Source organism: Hylobates moloch, unplaced genomic scaffold, assembly GCF_009828535.3.
Source record: "Hylobates moloch isolate HMO894 unplaced genomic scaffold, HMol_V3 SCAFFOLD_9, whole genome shotgun sequence".
In the NCBI taxonomy this organism is placed as follows: domain Eukaryota; kingdom Metazoa; phylum Chordata; class Mammalia; order Primates; family Hylobatidae; genus Hylobates; species Hylobates moloch.
The window spans coordinates 24,542,331-24,566,342 of NW_026652284.1; the positions used below are offsets into that span (position 1 = coordinate 24,542,331).

The 24,012-nt window shown below is 47.3% G+C and overlaps 1 protein-coding gene across 2 annotated transcripts; it reads left to right on the forward strand.

Annotated features, from left to right (window-relative positions):
* The first annotated feature begins 3,859 nt into the window (after positions 1-3,859).
* LIN28A (lin-28 homolog A) lies at positions 3,860-23,087 on the forward strand. Of its 2 annotated transcripts, XM_058444562.1 has the most exons (5): positions 3,935-3,965; positions 4,430-4,626; positions 18,651-18,835; positions 19,594-19,820; positions 20,600-20,687. In XM_058444562.1, exons 1-4 carry the CDS (start codon positions 3,935-3,937, stop codon positions 19,808-19,810), a joined length of 630 nt encoding a protein of 209 aa, XP_058300545.1. In that variant the 3' UTR covers positions 19,811-19,820; positions 20,600-20,687. The 2 variants fall into 2 exon arrangements, with proteins under 2 accessions (XP_032615303.1, XP_058300545.1); XM_032759412.2 differs by having other exon boundaries at positions 3,860-3,965; positions 19,594-23,087.
* The last annotated feature ends 925 nt before the right edge of the window (positions 23,088-24,012 follow it).

Consider the following 24,012-nt stretch of genomic DNA (forward strand, 5'->3'; position numbering starts at 1 on the left):
TTTTTTTTTTTTTTTTTTTGAGACAGAGTCTCACTCTGTCACCCAGGCTGGAGGGCAGTGGCGCAATCTCGGCTCACTGCAAGCTCCGCCTCCCAGGTTCACACCATTCTCCTGCCTCAGCCTCTCCGAGTAGCTGGGACTACAGGCGCCCGCCACCATGCCCGGCTAATTTTTTGTATTTTTTTTAGTAGAGACGGGGTTTCACCGTGGTCTCGATCTCCTGACCTTGTGATCCGCCCGCCTCGGCCTCCCAAAGTGCTGGGATTACAAGTGTGAACCACCTAGCCCGGCCCATCCTCACAATATCTCTGAGACCTCAGTATTCTCATTATTCTCATAGGACAGAGGAAGAAACAGAGGAATATAGAGGTTAAGGAAGAGCTGTAAATAGTAGAGCTGACATTTGAACGTGAGTAATCTGACTCTAACGCCTTGTACTCCTATAAAAAGTGGTAATAATTAAGAAAGTAGGCCGGGAGCGGTGACTCACACCTGTAATCACAACACTTTGGGAGGCTGAGGTGGGTGGATCACCTGAGGTCAGGAGTTCGATATCAGCCTGGCCAACATGGTAAAACCCTGTCTCTACTAAAAATACAAAAATTAGCCAGGCATGGTGGTGGGCACCTGTAATGCTAGCTACTCAGGAGGCTGAGGCAGGAGAATCACTTGAACCTGGGAGGCAGAGGTTGCAGTGAGCCAAGATCGCACCACTGCACTCCAGCCTGGGCAGTAGAGTGAGACTCTATCTCAAAAAATAAAAATAAATAAAATAAAATAAAATAAAGAAAATAATTTAAAAACAGAGATTAGTTTTTCTTCTACTTTGGTCTTCTTTGACTCAAAAAATATTATCTCTTCTTTCCTAACCCTTTACAGCCATATTATGGGAAGTATTTTTTCAATTTTTCTGAAGAGGAGTTTCAGATACCTGCATCACTCTCACAAACTCATATACTACTGGAAATCTCTCTCTCTCTCTCTCTGAGACAAGGCCTGGGTGAGTCTGTCATCCTGTCATCCACGCTGGAGTGCAATGTCACTATCTCCTCACTGCAACCTCGGCCTCCTAGGCTCAAGCGATCCTCCCACCTCAGCCTCTCAAGTAGCTGGCATGCGCTACCACATCTGGTTAATTTTTGTATTTTTTTTAGAGATGGGGTTTCGTCATGTTGCCTAGGCTGGTCTTGAACTCCTGGCCTCAAGCAATCCTCCCACCTTGACCCCCCAAAATGCTGGGATTACAGGCGTGAGCCACCACGCCCCGTCGAAAGTGCCATCTCTTTAGCATTCAAAAAAAATCTCTTAGGCCGGGTGCGGTGAGTCACGCCTATAATCCCAGCACTTTGGGAGGCTGAGGTGGGCGGATCACTTGAGGTCAGGAGTTCAAGACCAGCCTGGCCAACATGGTAAAACCCCGTCTCTATAAAAATACAAAAATTGGACGGGCGTGGTAGCACGTGCCTGTAATCCCAGCTACTCGGGAGGCTGAGGCACGAGAATTGCTGGAACTCAGGAGGCGGAAATTGCTGTGAGCGGATATCCTGCCACTGCACTCCAGCCTGGGCGACAGAGCGAGACTCTGTCTCAAAAAAAAAAAAAAAAAAAAGTATTTTCATTCATCTGAAATGTGTCAGTGTTACCAGAGCGGGAACCGGCATTGAGGAAAATCAGGTTTTCTGGGAAAGACTTGAGGTGGGAACTCAAGAAGGTATTCTCAAAACTGTGAGCTGGGAACCAAGACAGCGTGACTCAATTCAGCACCGTGGACAGAGCTACTGGAGCCCTCAGGACCCTGGACAGAGAAGCAGGCCGCGCATTCCCGGGGAACCGAATTCGCATCACTTGAGAACCCACCAAGCGAAGCCAGAACGTTCAACTCCCCTTTCCCTCCCTTTTCTTCAGCCAGACCTCAGCCACTTGTTCCTGAGTCTTAGGAACAGAGGTACAGGGAGCGAATATATTTTAAGGGCGCTACTAACAGCGGGAGATAAGACTTTTGGGAGGGGAGGATTAAGTAAATAAAAATGGCTTTGGCTGATGTGCTAGGAGAACTCTTGAAAATTCTAAATTAGAGTCCTCGGTTGGGAGTGGGGCACTGCTAATAATATTTGTTAACGATATGTATTTTTTAGGCGGAGCAGCAAAGGGCCACAGTTGTCCTTTTTACCCCACGAAGTCCCACCTCCCATTCCTTACGCTCAAGTTTTCGTTTCTTGGAGAGCACCCCGTAGAAGAGAAAGGGAAATAATTTCTGCAGTCTCTTGCTTTCTTCCCCATCTTCCCCTTCCCTACCCCCACTTACCCGGTCTCTCTGAAATATACATATGCCCACATCCGCGCGTGCAAACACACACACACACACACACACAGCCACAGCGTGAGAATTCCAAAAGCTTCTGCACACTCAGTGGAGAAGATTGAATTCAGAGCAAGCGGATGCCCCCGAAAGCAGGCTCTGTCCCTTTAAATGGGTTGTAGTGGTGGGGGAGGGGAACTGGCCGGAGCTGGCATTGTCCAGTTTGAACTGAGCACCGGAAGTGAAGGGGCAGGGCCAGGACCGTGCACTGAGCCCCAGGCCATTGTCCATCTCCGACCAGGGCAGTAGCCACCCCCACTAGCCAGCCGTCTTTATCTCCTAGAAGGGGAGGTTACCTCTTCAAATGAGTAGGCCCCCCAGCCCTGTTCCTCCACCAACCCCACTATGGGAATGGGAGTGCATTTTAGGGCGGTTACTCTGAAACAAGGAGGGCTTGGGAATCTAAGAGTGTGTAGAGAGGAAGTACCTCTACCCACCAGCCCACCCAGTCCCTCTCTCAGCAGTGGATGGGGATGGGGTGGGGGTAGGACGAGAAGGCAGCTGGCGGAGAAACAGCTTCAAGACTCTTTGGGTTCCTCTTGCTCTCCAGGGAGCTTACCTGGGGCTAACTTTAGACACACAGGTTTGGAGGGAGGAAAGAAGGAAGAATTCTTTACAACGAATCAATTAAGAGCACTTTCTCTTTTCTAACTGGGGGAGGCCCAGAAAAACTCCGAGTCAGAAACTCTGGGAGGCAGACATTCAAATGTAGTCAGAGGCAGACAGACTTTGGAAGGCAGCGCTTTGGTCAGGACAGATCAGCCCTGTGTGTCCCCAGCCTCTCCCCTGCTCCCCCATCCCGGGCTTCCTAGTGTCCAGAACTCCAGGTCTATCTAAGCACACGGGGGTGGGGGGTGAGAGCAGGTCAGCGCCAAGCAGCCGGGTCAGCTCAGAGGCCTGAGGGGGAAGAGAGGGGGAGGGGCGCTCAAGAGCTGGGGGAGGGGGAGGGCCCATTCATTTCTCCCTTGACAGGTGGTTTGTGTTTCTGATTGGCCAGCGCCGCCAGGCTCACACCTCCCTCCCCCAACTCTCTGGAATGTATAATTATCTGCGCTGGGGGTGGGGGTGGTGTGTGTGTGTGTGTGTGTGTGTGTGTGTGTGCAGTCACGTGGTTTTAAAACTACCCCCCCACCAGGTCCCCCACCTGTATCTGCTTTGGGGACCCCTACTGAGTCCAAAGTGCAGGATCCCAAATTCCGGGGTACTCAAGTCTTCTAGGGCAGACAGCCCCATCTCCAGATGTGTATGTGGGGAGGGGGTGTCAAACCTCAAGGTTCTGAGAAGGGACACCCCAGAGGTGTCAGAGACCGGAGCAGTGGGGGAGGGCCGGAGCTGGAGCCGGAGGGAAAGGGAGGGGAAAGGAGAGGGAGGGGAGGGGAGGGGGCTGCCCGCGGGGGGTTGGGTCATTGTCTTTTAGAATTTGGGAGCCTTTGAAAAGCCGTGGGCCCTCCCACCGCTATTGTGCGGGGGAAGATGTAGCAGCTTCTTCTCCGAACCTCCCCTTTGCCTTCGGACTTCTCCGGGGCCAGCAGCCGCCCGACCAGGGGCCCGGGTCCACGGGCTCAGCCGACGACCATGGGCTCTGTGTCCAACCAGCAGTTTTCAGGTTCGAGCTCGGGACTTAGCGGGGACACTTCAGGATGCAGGGGCGGCCAGGAGCCACGTAGAAGGGAGGTGGGGAACTGACTCCTAGGCTGCCCAAAGGACCCCAAGACGGTGCGGCCTCCTGCTTCATAGGGCCGTATCTGGGACAAGGAACCTTGGTGTCCCAGTGGCGTGCGCGCCAGACTACGCGGGTGGATGGAGGGGAGAGGCTTGTTCCGCCGTGAGTCTCCGGGAAACGCGTTGTGGGAAGAGGAGCAAAACTTTTCGGGGCACTACCGTCCCAGTGTATGCTAGGGGAGCGCGGGAGGCGACCGGGATAGGTTTCTTCTCTTCTGTTGCTTGGTAGCTGCACCCTCCTGGCTGTCCACTTGTGGGGCTGGACACTCGGGTCTCTCTGCCTGGGGCCCGAGACGGCCCTCCGATTCGGTGCCCCCCAGCTGAGTGCCCGGCCCTCCCTCTCTCCAGGTGGCTGCGCCAAGGCGGCAGAAGAGGCGCCCGAGGAGGCGCCGGAGGACGCGGCCCGGGAGGCGGACGAGCCTCAGCTGCTGCACGGTGCGGGCATCTGTAAGTGGTTCAACGTGCGCATGGGGTTCGGCTTCCTGTCCATGACCGCCCGCGCCGGGGTCGCGCTCGACCCCCCAGTGGACGTCTTTGTGCACCAGGTGAGACTGATTCCGGTAACTTTGCCCAGGGAAGGGCGTCTAGGCGCGCATATCAACGGGTGGGCTCCGGGCTCGCAGTTGAATTGAGGGCCATCGGGAGCCCTCATTATGCGTCCCTGTCTTTGCTTCGGCACCCCAATTCTGAGTCCCTGTTAACTATCTCGGGGGGAGTAGTGGGAGGCAACACCAATTATCAGCACCTCCGCCCCCTTCCGGGAACCCCTCCGGCTTACCACGTGTATATTACCTCTTTCCCCTGGGAAGGGGCAGGGGGCAGGGAGGTGACCCCATGTGGCAGAAACTAAGGTTGTATTGTGCCTGCCGGTGGGGGGAGGGCGAGCAGGCCGGCCAGGGAAGCACATGCCGGGCCTGAGACAGGCGCCCAGCGCCTCCAACGTCTGAATGGAGCTCAGAAGGCGGGAGAGAGTGAGGGCAACTGGCTACTGGACCCAAGAGGCGTAAAGCCAAGAAGTCAGCCTCATCCCCTTTTTAATGCAGACCTCACCTGGCTGGTCACTAAAAACTGGGTTTGGCAAATCCCTGAAGGATCCCTGTGGGGGCTTGAAAGCTCGGGACTGGGGTCTTTGCTGTCCAGTTCCCGTGAGGAAGGAAAAGCCAAGGAGCCCAGGCCTTCCTTACATTCCTGGGCCAGGCTGGGAGGGAAGTCGGTAGGTCACAACCCCAAGTTCTCAGTTAAAGCAGGACAGCACAGTAGGGGGTGAAATTCAGTGTCACAGGGCAGGGGGTGGAGGGAGGCTGGCCTCTGGTCCTATTCTCCACTTGGCATTTATGGCCCCAGACAGCCATTGATTGCTGTCTTAACATTCCTGGCCTCAAACAAGGAGCCAGAGACTTCAGGTCTCCCTCCTCCCAGGCTTCCCCTTCCTGAATATCCTAGAGGCATTCCGGTGGTCCTGGGCCACCAGCTACCCATAAAGACCATGGAAAGGAAGTTGCTTGCTGCTTGTGGCCCTTCCATCTTTGGAGGTTTGGGGCTGGATCTGGAAAGAAGAAATTGCTAATCCCAGATCATGTAGGTTGACACCCAGGCCGGGCAGGGAGGGGTTACTTAAGGGAGGTTGGCTTTAGGAGGTGTGGGGGAGGGGAAAGGAGGATGTGAGGATTAAGGGTTGGAGCCTGAAGGGATGGCATTCTTTGGGGGAGGGGTAGGGAAGGGAGATGCTGGGTGGACTAGTTGGAGGCCGCAGGGACGTCTTCGAGCACAGCCTTCAGTGAGGAACAAACAAGGGAAATAGATGCAAGGAGATGGGGAGCCACCACTTACTGTTGGGGCCATGGGGTCAGTGGGCTACTTGAACATCTGCCAAGAGGACCTGCAGCAGGATACTGAGCTGCCCCCTTGCAGCACCCTTATTCCCCCAACCCCCCATTAGACAGCTAGTTTCCCACTGGTGGCTTTTCTCCCTTCTCTGTCTCATTTACATATGTGAATGATAACCCACAGGAAGTAATTGTGGGAGAAAGAAGGGAATTGGCCTCTTTAGATCTATTAAATCACTTTATTACAGGAACCAGTTTTGAATGGCCCTCCTCAGCAGGGCAGCAAGCCTCCCCTACTCTCCCATTTATCTGATCACAAAGAGATTAAAATCTTTCCTGGTCTGGGGAATGGACAGCTCCCCCAACTTTGGGAGGCTGGAATAAAAGAGTCAGACCCGATGTCTTCTCATCTCCCATCCAAAGGCTGCCAGATAGGGAGGGGCTGAGGGGAATGTATCCCCTCATCTTCTGGGTTCCTTGGTGATATACATACCCCAAGGAAGGTGCTTTTTTGTTTTTTTGTTTGTTTGCGCAAATGGGGACTTGGGCCTCAGCAGGCTTCACCTTAGGATCTAGAGCAATTGGGAAACTATTGGGTGGCATAGAGCAGGCATTGAGTTACACTGTGCTGGGTCAGATGTACTGGCTTGGAAATGCTCTGGATTTTAGGCTCTTGGAACATCCAGGAACCTATAGTTGAGTAAGTTGTCAAGAGGGAGCTGAGCTGGAAGAGAATTAAGAATTTGTCTCTCTAATCCCCAGCTCTTCCCATTCTACTCATAAAGCACAATGATGGGTGGAAATTCCCTGAGCCTTTACCTGGTAGGTCTGATAATGGTAGCATGCTGGGAGGGCTTGGGTTAGGGGTCCTCCAACCCCACCTTAACCGTAAGTTAGATTAGTGATTCCAGTCTTTGCACTTGTTTTTTTTTTTTTTGGAGATGGCGTTTGGCTCTTGTTGGCCAGGCTGGAGTGCAATGGCGTGATCTCCACTCACTGCAACCTCCGCCTCCCAGGTTCAAGTGATTCTCCTGCCTCAGCCTCCTGAGTAGCTGGGATTACAGGCATGTGCCACCACGCTCGGCTAATTTTTTGTATTTTTAGTAAAGACGGGGTTTCTGCATGTTGGTCAGGCTGGTCTCGAACTCCTGACCTCAGATGATCCGCCCGCCTTGGCCTCCCAAAGTGCTGGGATTACAGGCGTGAGCCACCACCCTTCTGCATTTGTGAAATTAGAAATGACTCTCTGGAAATCTAATGGTAAAGGAATTTAGTAAACACACGATAAATTGTTTACTGGGAGAGGAGGAAAGTGTTCCCGAAGCGGAGAGTAAGAAATCTTTAACAAAACTTCCCATTCTTTGGCTGCTGGGGTTGGGCACCCTGGGGTTGGGGTGGGCTGGTGAGAAGGTAATTGTCCTAAGATAGCATCTACCAGAAGGAGGGGGTCAGGGAGCCCCTTTGCAAGTAGAGGAAGGGGGAAAGGCAATTTAAAAACATTTTCTTTTCCCTTCCAAAGTTGGGGTTATTAGGATCCCAGTGCCCTGTTAACTAATGTTCTTATGCTCTCTCCCAAATGCTGTAATATCCTCTTCAAGAGTAGATGAGTGGGGGGAGAAGCCCACCCCCTAGCGAAAAACTAAGCAACACAACAACAAAACACAAAGCAAAGAGATTTCTGTAACAACTCTTTTCCTTAGGTACATATCTTTAGATCTAGAAATCTGCCTGTCTCTAGAGTTAGGGAAATAGATAGCAAGCCCTTAAATTAGAGTTTCTCGACTTCAGCAGTATTGACATGTTTTGAGCAGGATAATTTGTTCTGGGGAGTCTGTCCTGTGTATTATAGGATGTACAGCAGTGTTCCTGGTCTCTACTCGCTAGAAGCCAGTTGCATGTCAGGTGTGACAACCAAAAACATCTCCATGCATTGTCAAACGTCCCCTTGGAGTCAAAATCTCATCCCTGCTTGAGAAACACAGTTATACAGGAAAGCTGGAGCAAGAAAGCTAAACTGTCAACTATTTTCCTGAGATTCATCAAGAATTCAAAAATCCTCATTTTGGGCCATTTTCAGCATTTTGGCTTAACTCATGTTTCCTGTGGCTCAGTTTGCAAACTCTCAAGATTTATAGAAATTTGGAAATAAGGAAAGTTCCCTGCTTTCCCATAGCTCCTCAGGACCCAGATATGTTTCAATCTCAAATATGTTTAAATTGGCTTTCTGGCTAAAATACTACATTGGAAGACTTGGAGTCAAAAGAAAAGCCCAGATTTGCCCGAGGGACCAAGTTGGGTTAGGAGAAAAGGTTTTCAATACCTAGACAACTGCTGACATTGCCCTGAAGCCACGTGGCCTGCTTTTTCTGAAAGCCGTGAGTGAAGAGGTGGTAAGAGCAACCTTATTCAGGGTCTAGGTTAGGACTGCTGGGTTTGGTGGCAGGGTTGCGGGGGCGGGTGGGGAAATATACAGAATCTTTCCTTCTGGTTTGTAACACTGCACCTCTGATTACTCACCTCATGTCTAGTTATTGACGTACTGGTCTTATACCCTTCTCTATGTAACCCCTAAGCTCTTTGAAGGGAGGAACTTGGCTGCCTACTTAATTTTCTAGTATGCACTTGGTGGGCTGAGGAATGAATAAGAAAAGGGGCATCTTGAGGACCTTGGTGAATCAGAAGTACACTTAGCAGTCTGGGGTCCATGTTGGCAGAGATCTTTGTTCACAGAAAAAGACTAGAGATACTGAGGGGTGTCAACTGTAGCTGCTCGCTTTCTGGGCTGGGCACAACATAGAATATGGCCTGGGCACAATATAGCACTATGAAAGTTTGTGGAGTGAATATTGGTAGATCACAACTCTGAGCCCAAAGAGGTTCCTCTTGTCTTTGTCGATAGAGTGGAAGCCACGGATTTAGTGGCCATCCATGAGTTACTTCTGTCTTAATAAGAAAAGGCAGCTTAAAAATAAATTGACTTGGCCGGGCGCGGTGGCTCACGCTTGTAATCCCAGCACTTTGGGAGGCCGAGGCGGGCGGATCACGAGGTCAGGAGATCGAGACCACAGTGAAACCCCGTCTCTACTAAAAATACAAAAAATAGCCGGGCGTGGTGGCGGGCGCCTGTAGTCCCAGCTACTCGGAGAGGCTGAGGCAGGAGAATGGCGTGAACCCGGGAGGCGGAGCTTGCAGTGAGCTGAGATTGCGCCACTGCACTCCAGCCTGGGCGACAGAGCAAGACTCCGTCTCAAAAAAAAAAATAAATAAATAAATAAATAAAATAAAATAAATAAATAAAATAAATTGACTTGATTTTTCAGAAAGTTGGTAGAGAGGTAGGAAGGTTCATGAAGACATTGTGGAATCTTCTGGGGTCCTCTTCTTTCTGAGACATGCTTCTAGACAATGTCTTTTTTTTTTATTTTTATTTTTAGAGATAGAGTCTTGCTCTGTCGCCCAGGCTGGAGTGCAGTGGCACAAACTCAGCTCACTGCAACTTCAGACTTTTGGGTTCAAGCAATTCTCCTGCCTCAGCCTCCCAAGTAGCTGGGATTACAGATGTACACCACCATGCCCAGCTAATTTTAGTATTTTTAGTTGAGAAGGGGTTTCGCCATGTTGTCCAGGCTGGTCTCAAACTCCTGACCTCAAGTGATCCACATGCCTGGGACTCCCAAAGTGCTGGGATTACAGGCATAAGCCACGATGCCCGGCAACAGTGTAAAGTAAAGGCTGTGACACCATCCTGAACAAAGCTTCAAATATGGGAAGTTTCTACCCTGTGGTCGTTGACACTGCTGCCTGCCTTACAAGTGGTTTTCAGTAACATTTACCAGGGCCATTTAGTTTTTTGAACATTGCTAATCACACTCTACTGGAATTCTTGTTTTTTGGAGTAACTGCCCTAGGTAAAACTACGCCTCCTGTCTTCCTGCAGGCATGAATAGCAACCACTGGCCACATAGTCAGAGTGGGAGGTCAAAGGAGTTGGGGGAGAATACACAGTTGATACAGACTTATTTAACATGATCTCAGCGTTGAGGTTTTTTTGTTTTGTTTTGTTTTGTTTTTTGAGACGGAATCTCTCTCTGTTGCCCAGGGTGGAGTACAGTGGCGCCATCTTAGCTCACTGCAACCTCCACCTCCCGGGTTCACGCCATTCTTCTGCCTCAGCCACCCGAGTAGCTGGGATTACAGGCACCTGCCACCATGCCTGGCTAATTTTTTGTATTTTTAGTAGAGACGGGGTTTCACCATCTTAGCCAGGCTGGTCTGGAACTCCTGACCTCGTGGTGATCCGCCTGCCTCGGACTCCCAAAGTGCTGGGTTTACAGGCGTGAGCCACCATAACTGGCCCAGCGTGGAGTTATTTAATTTAGACAGGACTTGGCTTTTCTAAGCAGTAGAATATAAGAACTGAGTTTCTGGCCTAAAAGTCTAGGAACCTTTCATTTCTTATCCCTGATCAAGCAGGTAGTTGGGTGGGGGCAGGGTGGGACGGGGAGGACAAGATGACTGCCCTTAGGAGCTGTGGAGATAAATCTACCTGAACACTTGAGTTCACAGCTCAGACCAGGTAGCTGGCTACTCAGTACCTCCTGGTACAGGCGCCCTCGGGCTTACCTTTGGGCAGACAGGCTGAGCAGCGCCATCTGGTGGGGAACTCCGGGCAAGAGCTACAGGGCCTGGCTGTGGCTGAGCAGAGGGGATCAGAGGGATTGGCTGCCTGCAGCCTTCCGTTCCAGACACCCCTTTCACCACCCTCCTTGACATACACACCATCGAATAACTGCTTCTGGGAGAACCGGTTGGTTCTCCCTTATCAAATCTTACCTCCAGGAGTGAAGCTAAGATAGGGATGTGACACCACAGGACTGTCATTAAAATTACTTTCATCGGCTTTTTTAAACGTAGCTACTAGAAAGTTTTCAATTATATATGTGACTTGCATCATATTGAACTGCACTGGTGAGAGTTAGGCCAGCTGCACTCAGCTCAGCTCTTGCCTCTTACTACGACTTTAACCAAGGTGCTTATTAACCCCTCTGCCTCCATGTCCTCAAGCTGTAAAATGAGGGTCTTCATAACACCCCACTGCACCAGTTTGATACGAGGGTTAAATGAGTTACAACACGTAAAATGGTTAGAATGCCACTTAGCCTACAGTAAGCATCAATTAGTAACAGTTATTTTGCATAGTACTTAGACATTCAACAAATGCTTGTGCAAGCTAGGAACCTAGAATTGAGGTAGAGACCTGCACTATGGAGTCTTCCAGGGCTGTAATGGCCCTGGAAGAAGAGCTGGAACAGCCTCTTGCAGAAGAGCCAAGAACCCCAGCTTTAGTCTGCACAATTGTAGCAAGTACCCTGAAATTCTGTTGCCACTTATGTAGAAAGAAGGACACTTACGTGCCTTTTGTTTTTTTTTTCCATTTTTTTGTTCATACTTTTTTCTTTTATAATGTTTTGTTTGTTTTTAACTCCACATTTCCTAAGTGACCCCTAAGGCTCGTTCTGTCTCTAAGCTTGTAAAGGCATACGTTGAACCTGGGATGAGGTACTTGGTGTGGGTTGGATAGGGTAAGGCAGGCAATTACTGAGGTATTAAGAAGGGATCAGAAGGCCTAAGTACTTTAACTGGAGAGATTCCTTCCCTGCCATCAAAAAAAGAAAAAGAAATGCTTTCTATTGTCTGATGCCACATTCCCCAACACAGTAGGCCCATGTAGGCTCCCCAGTCCTAACTTGAAGAAATTGGGAAAGGATCATGTGAGTCATGCCTCCTCTCCCCCTCCCCTTTAAAATAATTTATCTGAATCAATAATTCAGGATTGGATTGAAGAGACCCAAGGGGAGGGGGTCCTGTTTGGTTCTATCCATGAAGTGGGCAGTGCGCAAGCCAGAGAAGGGAAGATGGCTGCTGATGGTGACTTTGGCAAGACTGCCTGGGGAAGGAAGGATTTTTTATATCTAGTTCTCTCACCGTGACCATAACCCCAACATAGAGAGGAAGGAAGAAACTGTTGAATGTGGGGAGGAGGGAGAGGGGGATGCAAGAGGGATCTGCTCCTTGGAACTCCAGGAATCTGACCACCAGAACCAGCCAGTGTCAACTCTTTGTTTCCTGGGGCTGGGCTCTACTGGGGGAGCTCAGGCCATGCCCCTCCCCCTAAGGTCTTTTCTTTTTGGAGGGGATGGGGAAAGGGGCAGGGCCCTGCTTTGTGTGTGGTTGGGGGTGGAATGGGGGTGGTACAAGAATTTCAGGCGCTTTTCAGATGCAGGCCCTGGGAGGCTGGCTCTGTGGGGCTGCACGCTGATTACCTATCTGATAAGAGAGGAATTCAAACTATGTGTTTTAGAAAGGGGCGGGGGAGGAGGGCAGGGAGCCACCCCTGGAGACCACCAGTTTTAATCTTGGCCAGCCGGTTACATTAAGGTGCCTGCAGAGGTGGGGGGTTACTCTGTAAAAGTCTTAGACCTCAGATCCTCCAGTGATGCAGTGAGTGACCCGAGAGGACTAGTCAATTTCTTGTTGCATGTCCCCATTTATATGATCCTCTTAAAATAAACCTATGAGGTGTCCATAGAGGAAGGTGTTACTCTCCAGTAAACTGGGGCTTAGAGAGGGGATATTCTTCTGAGTTTCTATAGCTAGTTAGGATAAAACCAGATGCTTGGCACTTGGTTCTCTCTGTTAACCTGCGCCATCCAGTGTGAAGAGGTTGATAATTGCCACTCCCTGAGGATTTATGTGTGGCAGGCGAAGGGCTAACTACTTTTCATGCATAAAACCTCACAGCACTACCATGAAATTAGTATTTACTCCATTTTATAGATGATTAAAGAAAGGAGGGAACAGGCCATCAGACTCAATCAACCCTTGTTCTTAATCATTTACCTGCTGAATCACAGCTAGAACTAGGAGTGTCCCAGCCTAAGACAAGCTGGGCAAGCGAATGAAGCTGGAACTGCCTGGGTCCAGAAGGCTCTTGGTCTGGCTCCTCTAGGACCTGCCAACTCACCCACTAATTGTATATCTTGTCCCAACCCACTCAATAAAAAATGTCAAATCTAATATAATTTTTATTTTTTGCGATGGGTTCTTGCTCTGCCACCCAGGCAGGAGTGCAGTGGCGCGATCTCAGCTCACTGCAACCTCTGCCTCCCAGATTCAAGCGATCCTTCTACCTCAGCCTCCCAAGTAGCTGGTACCACAGGCACATGCCACCATGCTGAGCTAATTTTTGTATTATTTTGTAGAGAACAGGGTTTCGCCATGTTGCCCAGGCTGGTCTCCAACTCCTGAGCCTCAAGCTCAGGATCCACCTGCCTCAGCCACCCAAATTGCTGGGATTACAGTTGTGAGCCACCATGCCCGACCTTACAAATCTAACTTTAAACTCAGGGTGGTTACTGTGCAATAGTGGGAGAGATACTGCACCCGGGCCGCAATACCATCTTAAAACAAAAATTTGGCCGGGCACGGTGTGTAATCCCAGCACTTTGGGAGGCTGAGGTGGGTGGATCATAAGGTCAGGAGTTTGAGACCAGCCTGGCCAATAAGGTGAAACCCTGTCTCTACTAGAAATACAAGAATTAGCCGAGTGTGGTGGCGTGTGCCTGTAATCCTAGCTACTCGGGAGGCTGAGGCAGAAGAATCGCTTAAACCCAGGAGGCGGAGGTTGCGGTGAGCTGAGATCATGTCACTGCACTTCAGCCTGGGCGACAGAGCAAGACTTTCTCAAAAAAAAAAAAAAAAAATTAAGTGATGAGGAATCTGTGGTTCCCATTTTGATGAAGAGCATGTTTCATCTAAGTTCCAATTTGGAATATTACCCCCCAGCCACCAGCATAAAATACAAATGCTACTTACTCATGTTCCCTTGAGCCAGGACTAGGTAAGTGCACAGTAATCCCTTTTGCTTCTCCATTTTCTATGACGACTACTCCTTGTTGACATATTTGACACTGTTGTTTTACTATAATAGATGAAGCTGTAATGAAGTCTATTCTGGGTAGGGTCTGAGATGCTGTCACCTTCACTAATGTCAAGTTGGTGGTGCAGTAAGTGGCATGATAGAATGAGCTCTGAGCTTTAAATCAGGAACTCTGGGTTCATCTGACCCTGGCTTTGATACAGAACTAGCTGTATGAATAACTACTTTTTTTTTTTCTTTTTTTTTTTTTTTTTTTTTTTTTGAGACGGAGTCTCGCTCTTTCACCCAGGCTGGAGTGCAGTGGCGCGATCTCGGCTCACTGCAGGCTCCGCCCCCCGGGGTTCACGCCATTCTCCTGCCTCAGCCTCCCGCGTAGCTGGGACTACAGGCGCCTGCCACCTCGCCTGGCAATTTTTTGTATTTTTAGTAGAGACGGGGTTTCACCGTGTTAGCCAGGATGGTCTCGATCTCCTGACCTTGTGATCCGCCCGCCTCGGCCTCCCAAAGTGCTGGGATTACAGGCGTGAGCCACCGCGCCCGGCCCTACTTTTTTTTTTTTTTTTTTTCTTGATGGCTGCTGGCTGTTTGCTAACCGCTTTATAAATATCAGTGTCCTTAAATTTTGGTACAAACATGCAGTATTCTAATAGGATTATTCCATACATATTGTTCTAAATCTTGCTTTTTGTTTTTTCTTTTAACAATATTATTTGGTAATCTTTCTCAGCTGAATGATTAAAAATTTGCCTTCTGTTTCATTAATTCATTCAAAAATGTGCTAGGCATTATTTCAGGTACCAAAATGTGGCTGTGAACAAACCAAAGACTTTACATTGTTTTTAATGGCTGTGTGGTATTCGTTCTTATAGATGTACCATATTTATTCAACCATTCCCCCTCAAATAAACCGGTAGGTTATTTCCAATTTTTTTAAAGCAACAATGAGATACTGAGTATATGTGTCGTGCTAAGACTTCCTACTGATATCTACTTATATTATGTAGTGTAATTCTTTTTTCTTAGTGATTTATGGTATATTTTTGTAGTTTTACCAGTCTGATTATCTGTCTTAACTTTTCAGTAGTTTTCTTAACAATGAGGTGTTTAAATCCTCTGAAATGTATTTTGCATATGTATCATACAAAGTGTAGGAATATGACTTCCTTTCCAAATGGATTATTAATTTTTATAGCAGTGTTTATTGAATTATTTTCCTTACATTTTGATTTCTCCATATATTCTCAGATCTCTGTGATTTTCCATTTTAATCCTCTGATCCATCTGCTTGGGTTATACTGTCTTTCGGTAACATTTTGATATAATTTCAAACTTTAAAAGGACTGCAAGAACAATACCCAACACTCGCACATAACCTCTGCCCAGATTCATTGACTCTTAACATTTTGCCCCATTTGCTTTATCATTCTCTATCTTGGTACAGATAGTTTTTGTTTTTTTTTTTAAACCATAAGTTGGAGACAATAACCACTTTTATCTCTAAATATTTCAGTGCGTATTTCCCGAGAATGGGAATATTGATCTTTTTTTTTGAGACAGGGTCTCACTCTGTCACCCAGCCTGGAGCACAGTTGTGCAATCTGCTCACTGCAACCTCCACCTCCTGGGCTCAAGGGATCCTCCCACCTCAGCCTCATGGGCCTGGCTCATTTTTTTGTATTATTTTTTAGAGATGGGTTTTTGCCATATTGCCCAAGCTGGTGTCGAATTCCTGGGCTCAAGCAATCCGCCCATCTTGGCCTCCCTAAGTGCTGGGGATTACAGGCATCAGCCACTGTGCCTGGCTGGGAATATCAATCTTACATCATTTCAGTACACTAATCATAATCAGGAAATTAAACACTGGTACATTTATCTATATACCATATGCAAATTTTGTCAATTGTCCTATTTTTTTTTCCTGTTTCAAGATCCAATCTGGAATCTTGGATTGCATTGAACTGTTCAGTTCTTCAGGCTTTGTCTGTTTATGACCTTGACATTTTTGAAGTCCTGTTTTATAGGAATGTCCCTCAGTTTGGGTTTGTCTGATGTTCCCTCAAGGTTAGGTTCAGGATGTGCATTTTTAAAGTCGTAAGTCCTTAGTGCATCATATTAGAAGATATGTGTGTCCCATTGTAGGCAAAGCTAAACTCAAAGAACTTGACTAGAGTATTATCTGCCAGTTTTCTCCACTGTAAACTTGCTGTTTTTCCCTTTGTAGTTGCTACACTGCTGATTATATCCAATTTAAATTGTAATATCTGGTATTCTTGGCAATTTATATTTTCCCATAGCCTTTAGAATCACTGAATCTTCCAATCCAAGATCATGGTATGTTTTTGCATTTTTTCCTTTAATATATTTGAGTTTTTTCTTCATATAGGCTTTTTACCTTGTTAAATGTATTCTGAGGGTTTCGGTGTTTTTGTTTGTTTCTGAGACAGGGTCTTACTCTGTCGCCCAGGCTGGAATGCAGTGGCATAATCTTGGCTCACTACAACCTCCGCCTCATGGGCTCAAGCGATGCTCCCACCTCTGCTGGGATTACAGGGGTGAGCCAGACAGAGTCTCGCTCCATCACCCAGGCTGGAGTACAGTGGTGCCATCTCTGCAGCCTCTGCCTCCCGGCTTCAAACAATTGCCTCAGCCTCTCGAGTAGCTGAGATTACAGGTCTGCGCACCATGCCCAGCTAATTTTTGTATTTTTTGTAGAAATGGCATTTCGTCACCTGGGCCAGGCTGGTGTTGAACTCCTGGATTCATGTGATCTGCCCACCTTAGCCTCCCCAAAGTACCGGGATTACAGACAGGCATGAGCCACTGTGCCTGGCCTATTCTGTTTGTTTGTTTTTTTTAACATGTTTTGCAGCCATTATTATGATTTCCTTTTTTTTTCTTTTTCTTTCTTTTTTTTTTTTTTTTTTTTTTTTTTTTTTGTTCTTGTTGCCCAGCTAGAATGGAATGGCGCAATCTTGGCTCACCACAAGCTCCGCCTCCCGGGTTCAAGAGATTCTCCTACCTCAGCCTCCCAAGTAGCTGGGATTATAGGCGCCCACCACCACGCCCGGCTAATTTTGTATTTTTAGTAGTAGAAACAGGGTTTCTCCATGTTGGTCAGGCTGGTCTCAAACTTCTGACCTCAGGTGATAATGCCTGCCTCGGTTTCCCAAAGTGCTGGGATTACAGGCATGAGCCATTGCGCACGGCCCATTAGTATTACTCTTAAATCATTGAGCATCTTGAGTTTGTTTTTTTGTTTGTTTGTTTGTTTTGCGACGGAGTCTTGCTCTGTCACCCAGGCTGGAGTACAGTGGTGCGATCTCGGCTCACTGCAAGCTCTGCCTCCCAGGTTCATGCCATTCTCCTGCCTCAGCCTCCGGAGTAGCTGGGACTATAGGCGCCCGCCACCGCCCCCGGCTAATTTTTTGTATTTTTAGTATAGACGGGGTTTCACCGTGTTAGCCAGGGTGGTCTCTCTCTCCTGACCTTGTGATCCCCCCGCCTTGGCCTCCCAAAGTGCTGGGATTACAGGTATGAGGCACTGCGCCCGGCCTTTTTTTTTTTTTTTTAATAAGGCATATAATATTGCTTTGATTATAAAAATACCACTTGATTTTGTATTTTTTCCAGTATTCTACTTATTTGGTCTTTTGATGATGGTATAAATGCTAGTGATGCATTATGTGAAAAATGAATATTTCAGTGCTTTATAGCATGACACTTTATTTTTATTTTATTTATTTATTTCTTTGAGATGGAGTCTTGCTCTGTCAACCAGGCTAGAGTACAGTGGCGTGATGGCTCACTGCAACCTCTGCCTCTGGGGTTCAAGCAATTCTCCTGCCCCAGCCGCCCACGTAGCTGGGATTACAGGCGCCCGCCACCACACCTGGCTAATTTTTGTATTTTTAGTACAGACAGGGTTTCACCGTCTTGGCCAGGCTGGTCTCGAACTCCGGACCTCGTGATCCACCTGCTTCAGCCTCCCAAAGTGCTGGGGTTACAGGCGTAAGCCACCGTGTGCAGCTGAGCCACCATGCCCAGCTATTTTTAATTTATTTTATTTATTTATTTATTTTTGAGACGAAGTCTTGCTGTGTTGCCCAGGCTAGAGTGCAAAGGCGCCATCTTGGCTCACTGCAACCTCTATAGTGTGACACTTTAAATTTCGTAATTTTATATTTGTTGATTTCTTCCAAATGCTTATATTTAGAAATTTTTCTGTTTTTTTTTGTTGTTGTTGGTTGGTTGGTTTGTTTTTGAGACAAAGTCTCACTCTGTCGCTCAGGCTGGAGTGCAATAGTGTGATCTCGGCTCACTGCAACCTCTGCTTCCTGGGTTCAAGCAATTCTCCTGCCTCAGTCTCCCAAGTAGCTGGGATTACAGGTGCCCGCCACCATGCCTGGCTAATTTTTTTTATTTTCAGTAGAGACAGAGTTTCACCATGTTGGCCAAGCTGGTCTCGAACTCCTGACCTCAGGTGATCTGCCCGCCTCAGCCTCTCAAAGTGCTAGGATTATAGGTGTGAGCCACCGTACCCGGCCCTCTGTTCTATTTTATTAAGAACTTTAAACCTGAATAGCTACAAAAATGTCATGACATCTGCTTATATAATTACGATTTTTGTTAATGTACTGGTAGACTTTGTTGTTCTTAATCGTAGTGACTCTTTGAGTCAGTTTCCTTACCAGTAAAATAGGAGTACCATCACATTTGATTCCTACCCTACAGGAATAAGTGTTCCTTGTCTTTTGGTGTAATAATGGAAACTAATGTTAAAATTTACCGCATTTCCCTTCACCAGAGTAAGCTGCACATGGAGGGGTTCCGGAGCTTGAAGGAGGGTGAGGCAGTGGAGTTCACCTTTAAGAAGTCAGCCAAGGGTCTGGAATCCATCCGTGTCACCGGACCTGGTGGAGTATTCTGTATTGGGAGTGAGAGGCGGCCAAAAGGGAAGAACATGCAGAAGCGCAGATCAAAAGGAGACAGGTATGGATTGGAAGGCAGCTTATATATGTTGCTAAGGGCATCCCCCAGTCTCCCAATCCTGTCACTTTTGGGGTCACACTGCAAAAGACAAAGGGAAGCCTGTGGTCCCTGGCAGCATCTGGAAGGCTGAGCGCCTGCAATAGGTGTGGGCAAGGGCAGTAGGTGAGGAGGCCACTGGCGGTGACTTAGTGCTTCTACTTGGGACAAGTTAAGTTTGCTCTGTGGTCTCTAGCCTCAGCTGTTAAGTGAGGCAGTGATACTAACATCCTGGGATGGTTTTAGAATGAAAGGAGATCATAGATTTGCAAATGATGGGACAAGACAGTATTATCTGTATCTGTTGCTGCTTTACCAGGTCTGCAAATGGCTGGTTTCCTTAATCTTGCTTGGGCTTAGAGCCCCTTAGCTCTGAACAGATACTATAATTTGGCTTGTTTAATTTCTCCTATATTAAGGGTATGGAAGAATCTCTCCTATTCCCCATGTTGCAGTTCCTAGTTGGGGTCAGTAACTTCTATTTCTGGTATCTTGGTATTTTCAAGTTGACATGAATCTGAAGAGATCACCTAGACAGTTAGATGTGGAAAGGACTTAGAGATCATTTAGTAATAGTCCTCCTTTTGTAAGTGGGAAGTTTGGTCTCTGGGAAAGGAAGTAAGTGACAAACCTGTACCAGAGCCCGGGTGTCCTCATTCGTGGGAGGCATCTGGCCTCTTCTTGCTCCTTTCTCTTACTTTTACCATCTTGCTTTGTACTAGGTGCTACAACTGTGGAGGTCTAGACCATCATGCCAAGGAATGCAAGCTGCCACCCCAGCCCAAGAAGTGCCACTTCTGCCAGAGCATCAGCCATATGGTAGCCTCATGTCCGCTGAAGGCCCAGCAGGGCCCTAGTGCACAGGGAAAGCCAACCTACTTTCGGGAGGAAGAAGAAGAAATCCACAGCCCTGCCCTGCTCCCAGAGGCGCAGAATTGAGCTACAACGGGTGGGGGCTATTCTTTTGCTATCAGGAAATTTCGAGGAGCAGGCAGAGTGGAGAAAGTGGGAATAGGGTGCATTGGGGCTAGTTGGCACTGCCATGTATCTCAGGCTTGGGTTCACACCATCACCCTTTCTTCCCTCTAGGTGGGGGGAAAGGGTGAGTCAAAGGAACTCCAACCATGCTCTGTCCAAATGCAAGTGAGGGTTCTGGGGGCAACCAGGATGGGAGAATCACCCTACAACCTGCATACTTTGAGTCTCCATCCCCAGAATTTCCAGCTTTTGAAAGTGGCCTGGATAGGGAAGTTGTTTTCCTTTTAAAGAAGGATATATAATAATTCCCATGCCAGAGTGAAATGATTAGGTATAAGACCAGATTCATGGAGCCAAGCCACTACATTCTGTGGAAGGGAATCTCTCAGGAGTAAGCAGTGTTTTTTTTCACATCTTGTAACCTCATACCCACTTTTGGGATAGGGTGCTGGCAACTGTCCCAAGCAATGGGTAATGATGATGATGGCAAAAAGGGTGTTTGGGGGAACAGCTGCAGACCTGCTGCTCTATGCTCCCCGTCGCCCATTCTGGGCCAATGTGATTTTATTTATTTGCTCCCTTGGATACTGCACCTTGGGTCCCACTTTCTCCAGGATGCCAACTGCACTAGCTGTGTGCGAATGACGTATCTTGTGCATTTTAACTTTTTTTTCCTTAATATAAATATTCTGGTTTTGTATTTTTGTATATTTTAATCTAAGGCCCTCATTTCCTGCACTGTGTTCTCAGGTACATGAGCAATCTCAGGGATAGCCGGCAGCAGCTCCAGGTCTGCACAGCAGGAATACTTTTTGTTGTTTTTGCCACCGTGGAGAGCAACTATTTGGAGTGCACAGCCTATTGAACTACCTCATTTTTGCCAATAAGAGCTGGCTTTTCTGCCATAGTGTCCTCTTGAAACCCCCTCTGCCTTGAAAATGTTTTATGGGAGACTAGGTTTTAACTGGGTTGCCCTGTGACTTGATTGCCTTCTACTGGAAGATTGGGAATTAGTCTAAACAGGAAATGGTGGTACACAGAGGCTAGGAGAGGCTGGGCCAGGTGAAAAGCCCAGACAGCAAGCCAAGATTAGGTGAGGGTTGTCTAATCCTAGGGCACAGGATGTGCTTTACATCTCCAGATCCATTCTTCACCAGATTAGGTTAGGCCTACCATGTACCACAGGGTGTGTGTGTGTTTGTAAAACTAGAGTTGCTAAGGATAAGTTTAAAGACCAATATCCCTGTACTTAATCCTGTGCTGTCGAGGGATAGATGTATGAAGTAAGGTAAGATCCTTAACCTTTCAAAATTCTCGGGTTCCAGGAAGACACATAAGCGAGGGCTTTGTGGTGCCTGGGGCCTGTGTCCTGCCCTGCTGCAGTAGTGATTAATAGTGTCATGGTAGCTAAAGGAGAAAAAGGGGGTTTCGTTTACATGCTGTGAGATCACCGCAAACCTACCTCACTGTGTTGAAACGGGACAAATGCAATAGAACGCATTGGGTGGTATGTGTCTGATCCTGGGTTCTTGTCTCCCCTAAATGCTGCCCCCCAAGTTACTGTATTTGTCTGGGCTTTGTAGGACTTCACTAAGTTGGTTGCTAGGTGGCCTAGTTTGTGTAAATATAATGTATTGGTCTTTCTCCATGTTCTTTGGGGGTTTTGTTTACAAACTTCTTTTTGTATTGAGAGAAAAACAGCCAAAGCATCTTTGACAGAAGGTTCTGCACCAGGCAAAAAGATCTGAAACATTAGTTTGGGGGGCCCTCTTCTTAAAGTGGGGATCTTGAACCATCCTTTCTTTTGTATTCCCCTTCCCTTATTACCTATTAGACCAGATCTTCCATCCTAAAAACTTGTCTTCTACCCTGCCCTCTTTTCTGTTCACCCCCAAAAGAAAACTTACACACCCACACACATACACATTTAATGCTTGGAGTGTCTCCACAACTCTTAAACGATGTATGCAAAAATCCTGAAGCTAGGAAAACCCTCCATCCCTTGTTCCCAACCTCCTAAGTCAAGACTATTACCATTTCTTTCTTCTTTTTTTTTTTTTTAAGATGGAGTCTCACTCTGTCGCCCAGGCTGGAGTGCAGTGGCATGATCGGCTCACTGTAGCCTCTGCCTCTTGAGTTCTGGTGATTCTCCTGCCTCAGCCTCCTGAGTAGCTGGGATTTCAGGCACCCGCCACGCACAGCTAATTTTTGTATTTTTAGTAGAGATGGGGTTTCACCATGTTGTCCAGGCTAGTCTGGAACTCCTGACCTCAGGTGATCTGCCCACCTTGGCTTCCCAAAGTGCTGGGATTACAGGCATGAACCACCATGCTGGGCCGACCATTTCTTGATGTATTCATGCCAAACACTTAAGACACTGCTGTAGCCCGGGCGCGGTGGCTCACGCCTGTAATCCCAGCACTTTGGAAGGCTGAGGGGGGTGGATCACAAGGTCAGGAGTTCAAAACCATCCTGGCCAACACGGTGAAACCCCGTCTCTACTAAAATACAAAAAAATTAGCCGGGTGTGGTGGCGCATACCTGTAGTCCTAGCTATTCAGGAGGCTGAGGCAGGGGAATCGCTTGAACCCAGGAGGCAGAGGTTGCAGTGAGCTGAGATCGCACCACTGCACTCCAGCCTGGTTACAGAGCAAGACTCTGTCTCAAAAAAAAAAACAAAAAAACAAAACAAAACAAAAAAAACCACACTACTGTATTTTGGATGGATCAAACCTACTTAATTTTAATTTCTAATCCTAAAGTAAAGAGTTGCAATTGGGGGCCTTCCATGTAGAAAGTGGGGTCAGGAGGCCAAGAAAGGGAATATGAATGTATATCCAAGTCATTCAGGAACTTTTATGCAGGTGCTAGAAACTTATGTCAAAGTGGCCACAAGATTGTTTAATAGGAGACGAACGAATGTAACTCCATGTTTACTGCTAGAAACCAAAGCTTTGTGTAAAATCTTGAATTTATGGGGAGGGAGGGTAGGAAAGCCTGTACCTGTCTGTTTTTTTCCTGATCCTTTTCCCTCATTCCTGAACTGCAGGAGACTGAGCCCCTTTGGGCTTTGGTGACCCCATCACTGGGGTGTGTTTATTTGATGGTTGATTTTGCTGTACTGGGTACTTCCTTTCCCATTTTCTAATCATTTTTTAACACATGCTGACTCTTCCCTTTTCCTTTCCCTGGGAAAATACAATGAATAAATAAAGACTTATTGGTACTCAAACTGTCATCCCCTTGTCAGATGTTTTTGCCCTTCCGATAACTCCCACTTTCTTGGATTGGGACTCAGAAGTCACAGAAGAACCATTACGTTTTTTCTGTTCAACCAGTTTGTTAGGAATGAAATCTTGAAAGTTCACTCCTCTTAGCACCTCATTACAGTGGATTTTTGTTTCTAGTTAAGGCCTCTTGTCCTTTCCTTGGAAGCTTCCACATTCAAGAGGGGATTAGGGGCTTGGCATGCATAAGAATGGGGTTGCCTGTGCCACTGGCTGGGATGAAAGGATGGGGCCATGGCTTGGGGCATGAGACCCTAATAATACTTTGTCCCCTACTCCTCAAAGCCTTTTACAAATCTTAATTAATTAACCCCTTGCAGGACCCCAAGGAGAGAAATGTGTTGTGGAACTGGGGAAATTGAGGCCAGAGGAGATTCACTGACTAGCTATAAATGCAACATTTTCTTTGAGCCAAAGTTTGCTAGCTTTTTAATGAACATTGAATTTTTTTATATATATCACAAGTTATCAAGCAAGAACACTGAATTTTAAACATCTATTCCCACTAAGGGAAGGAGGATTTTAAAAAGGAAAAAAAAAACTTGATTGGAGGCAAACCGAGTATATTAACACAAAGGGCAAGGAAACAGGGAAACTGGTTTAAATCCTCAAGCCTGACATTATCAGAGCAAGGGTAAGTTTCATACATCTACTCCAGGGACTTTGTGGCTTCTTAACTGTACCAAAAGTCAAAGCTGACAGTAGAACCTCATGAAGCAGCAAACTACTAGTGGACTTCGTTAAATTGTCTTGCTGCAAAATGAAGTAACTTGGACTGAGATTACAAAGCAGGAAGGATGGAAAAGCTCAACACTATTCATTTCTACTCATCTCTAGGGCTTTTTTTGATCATGTTGCTGTGTTAAAATAACTCAT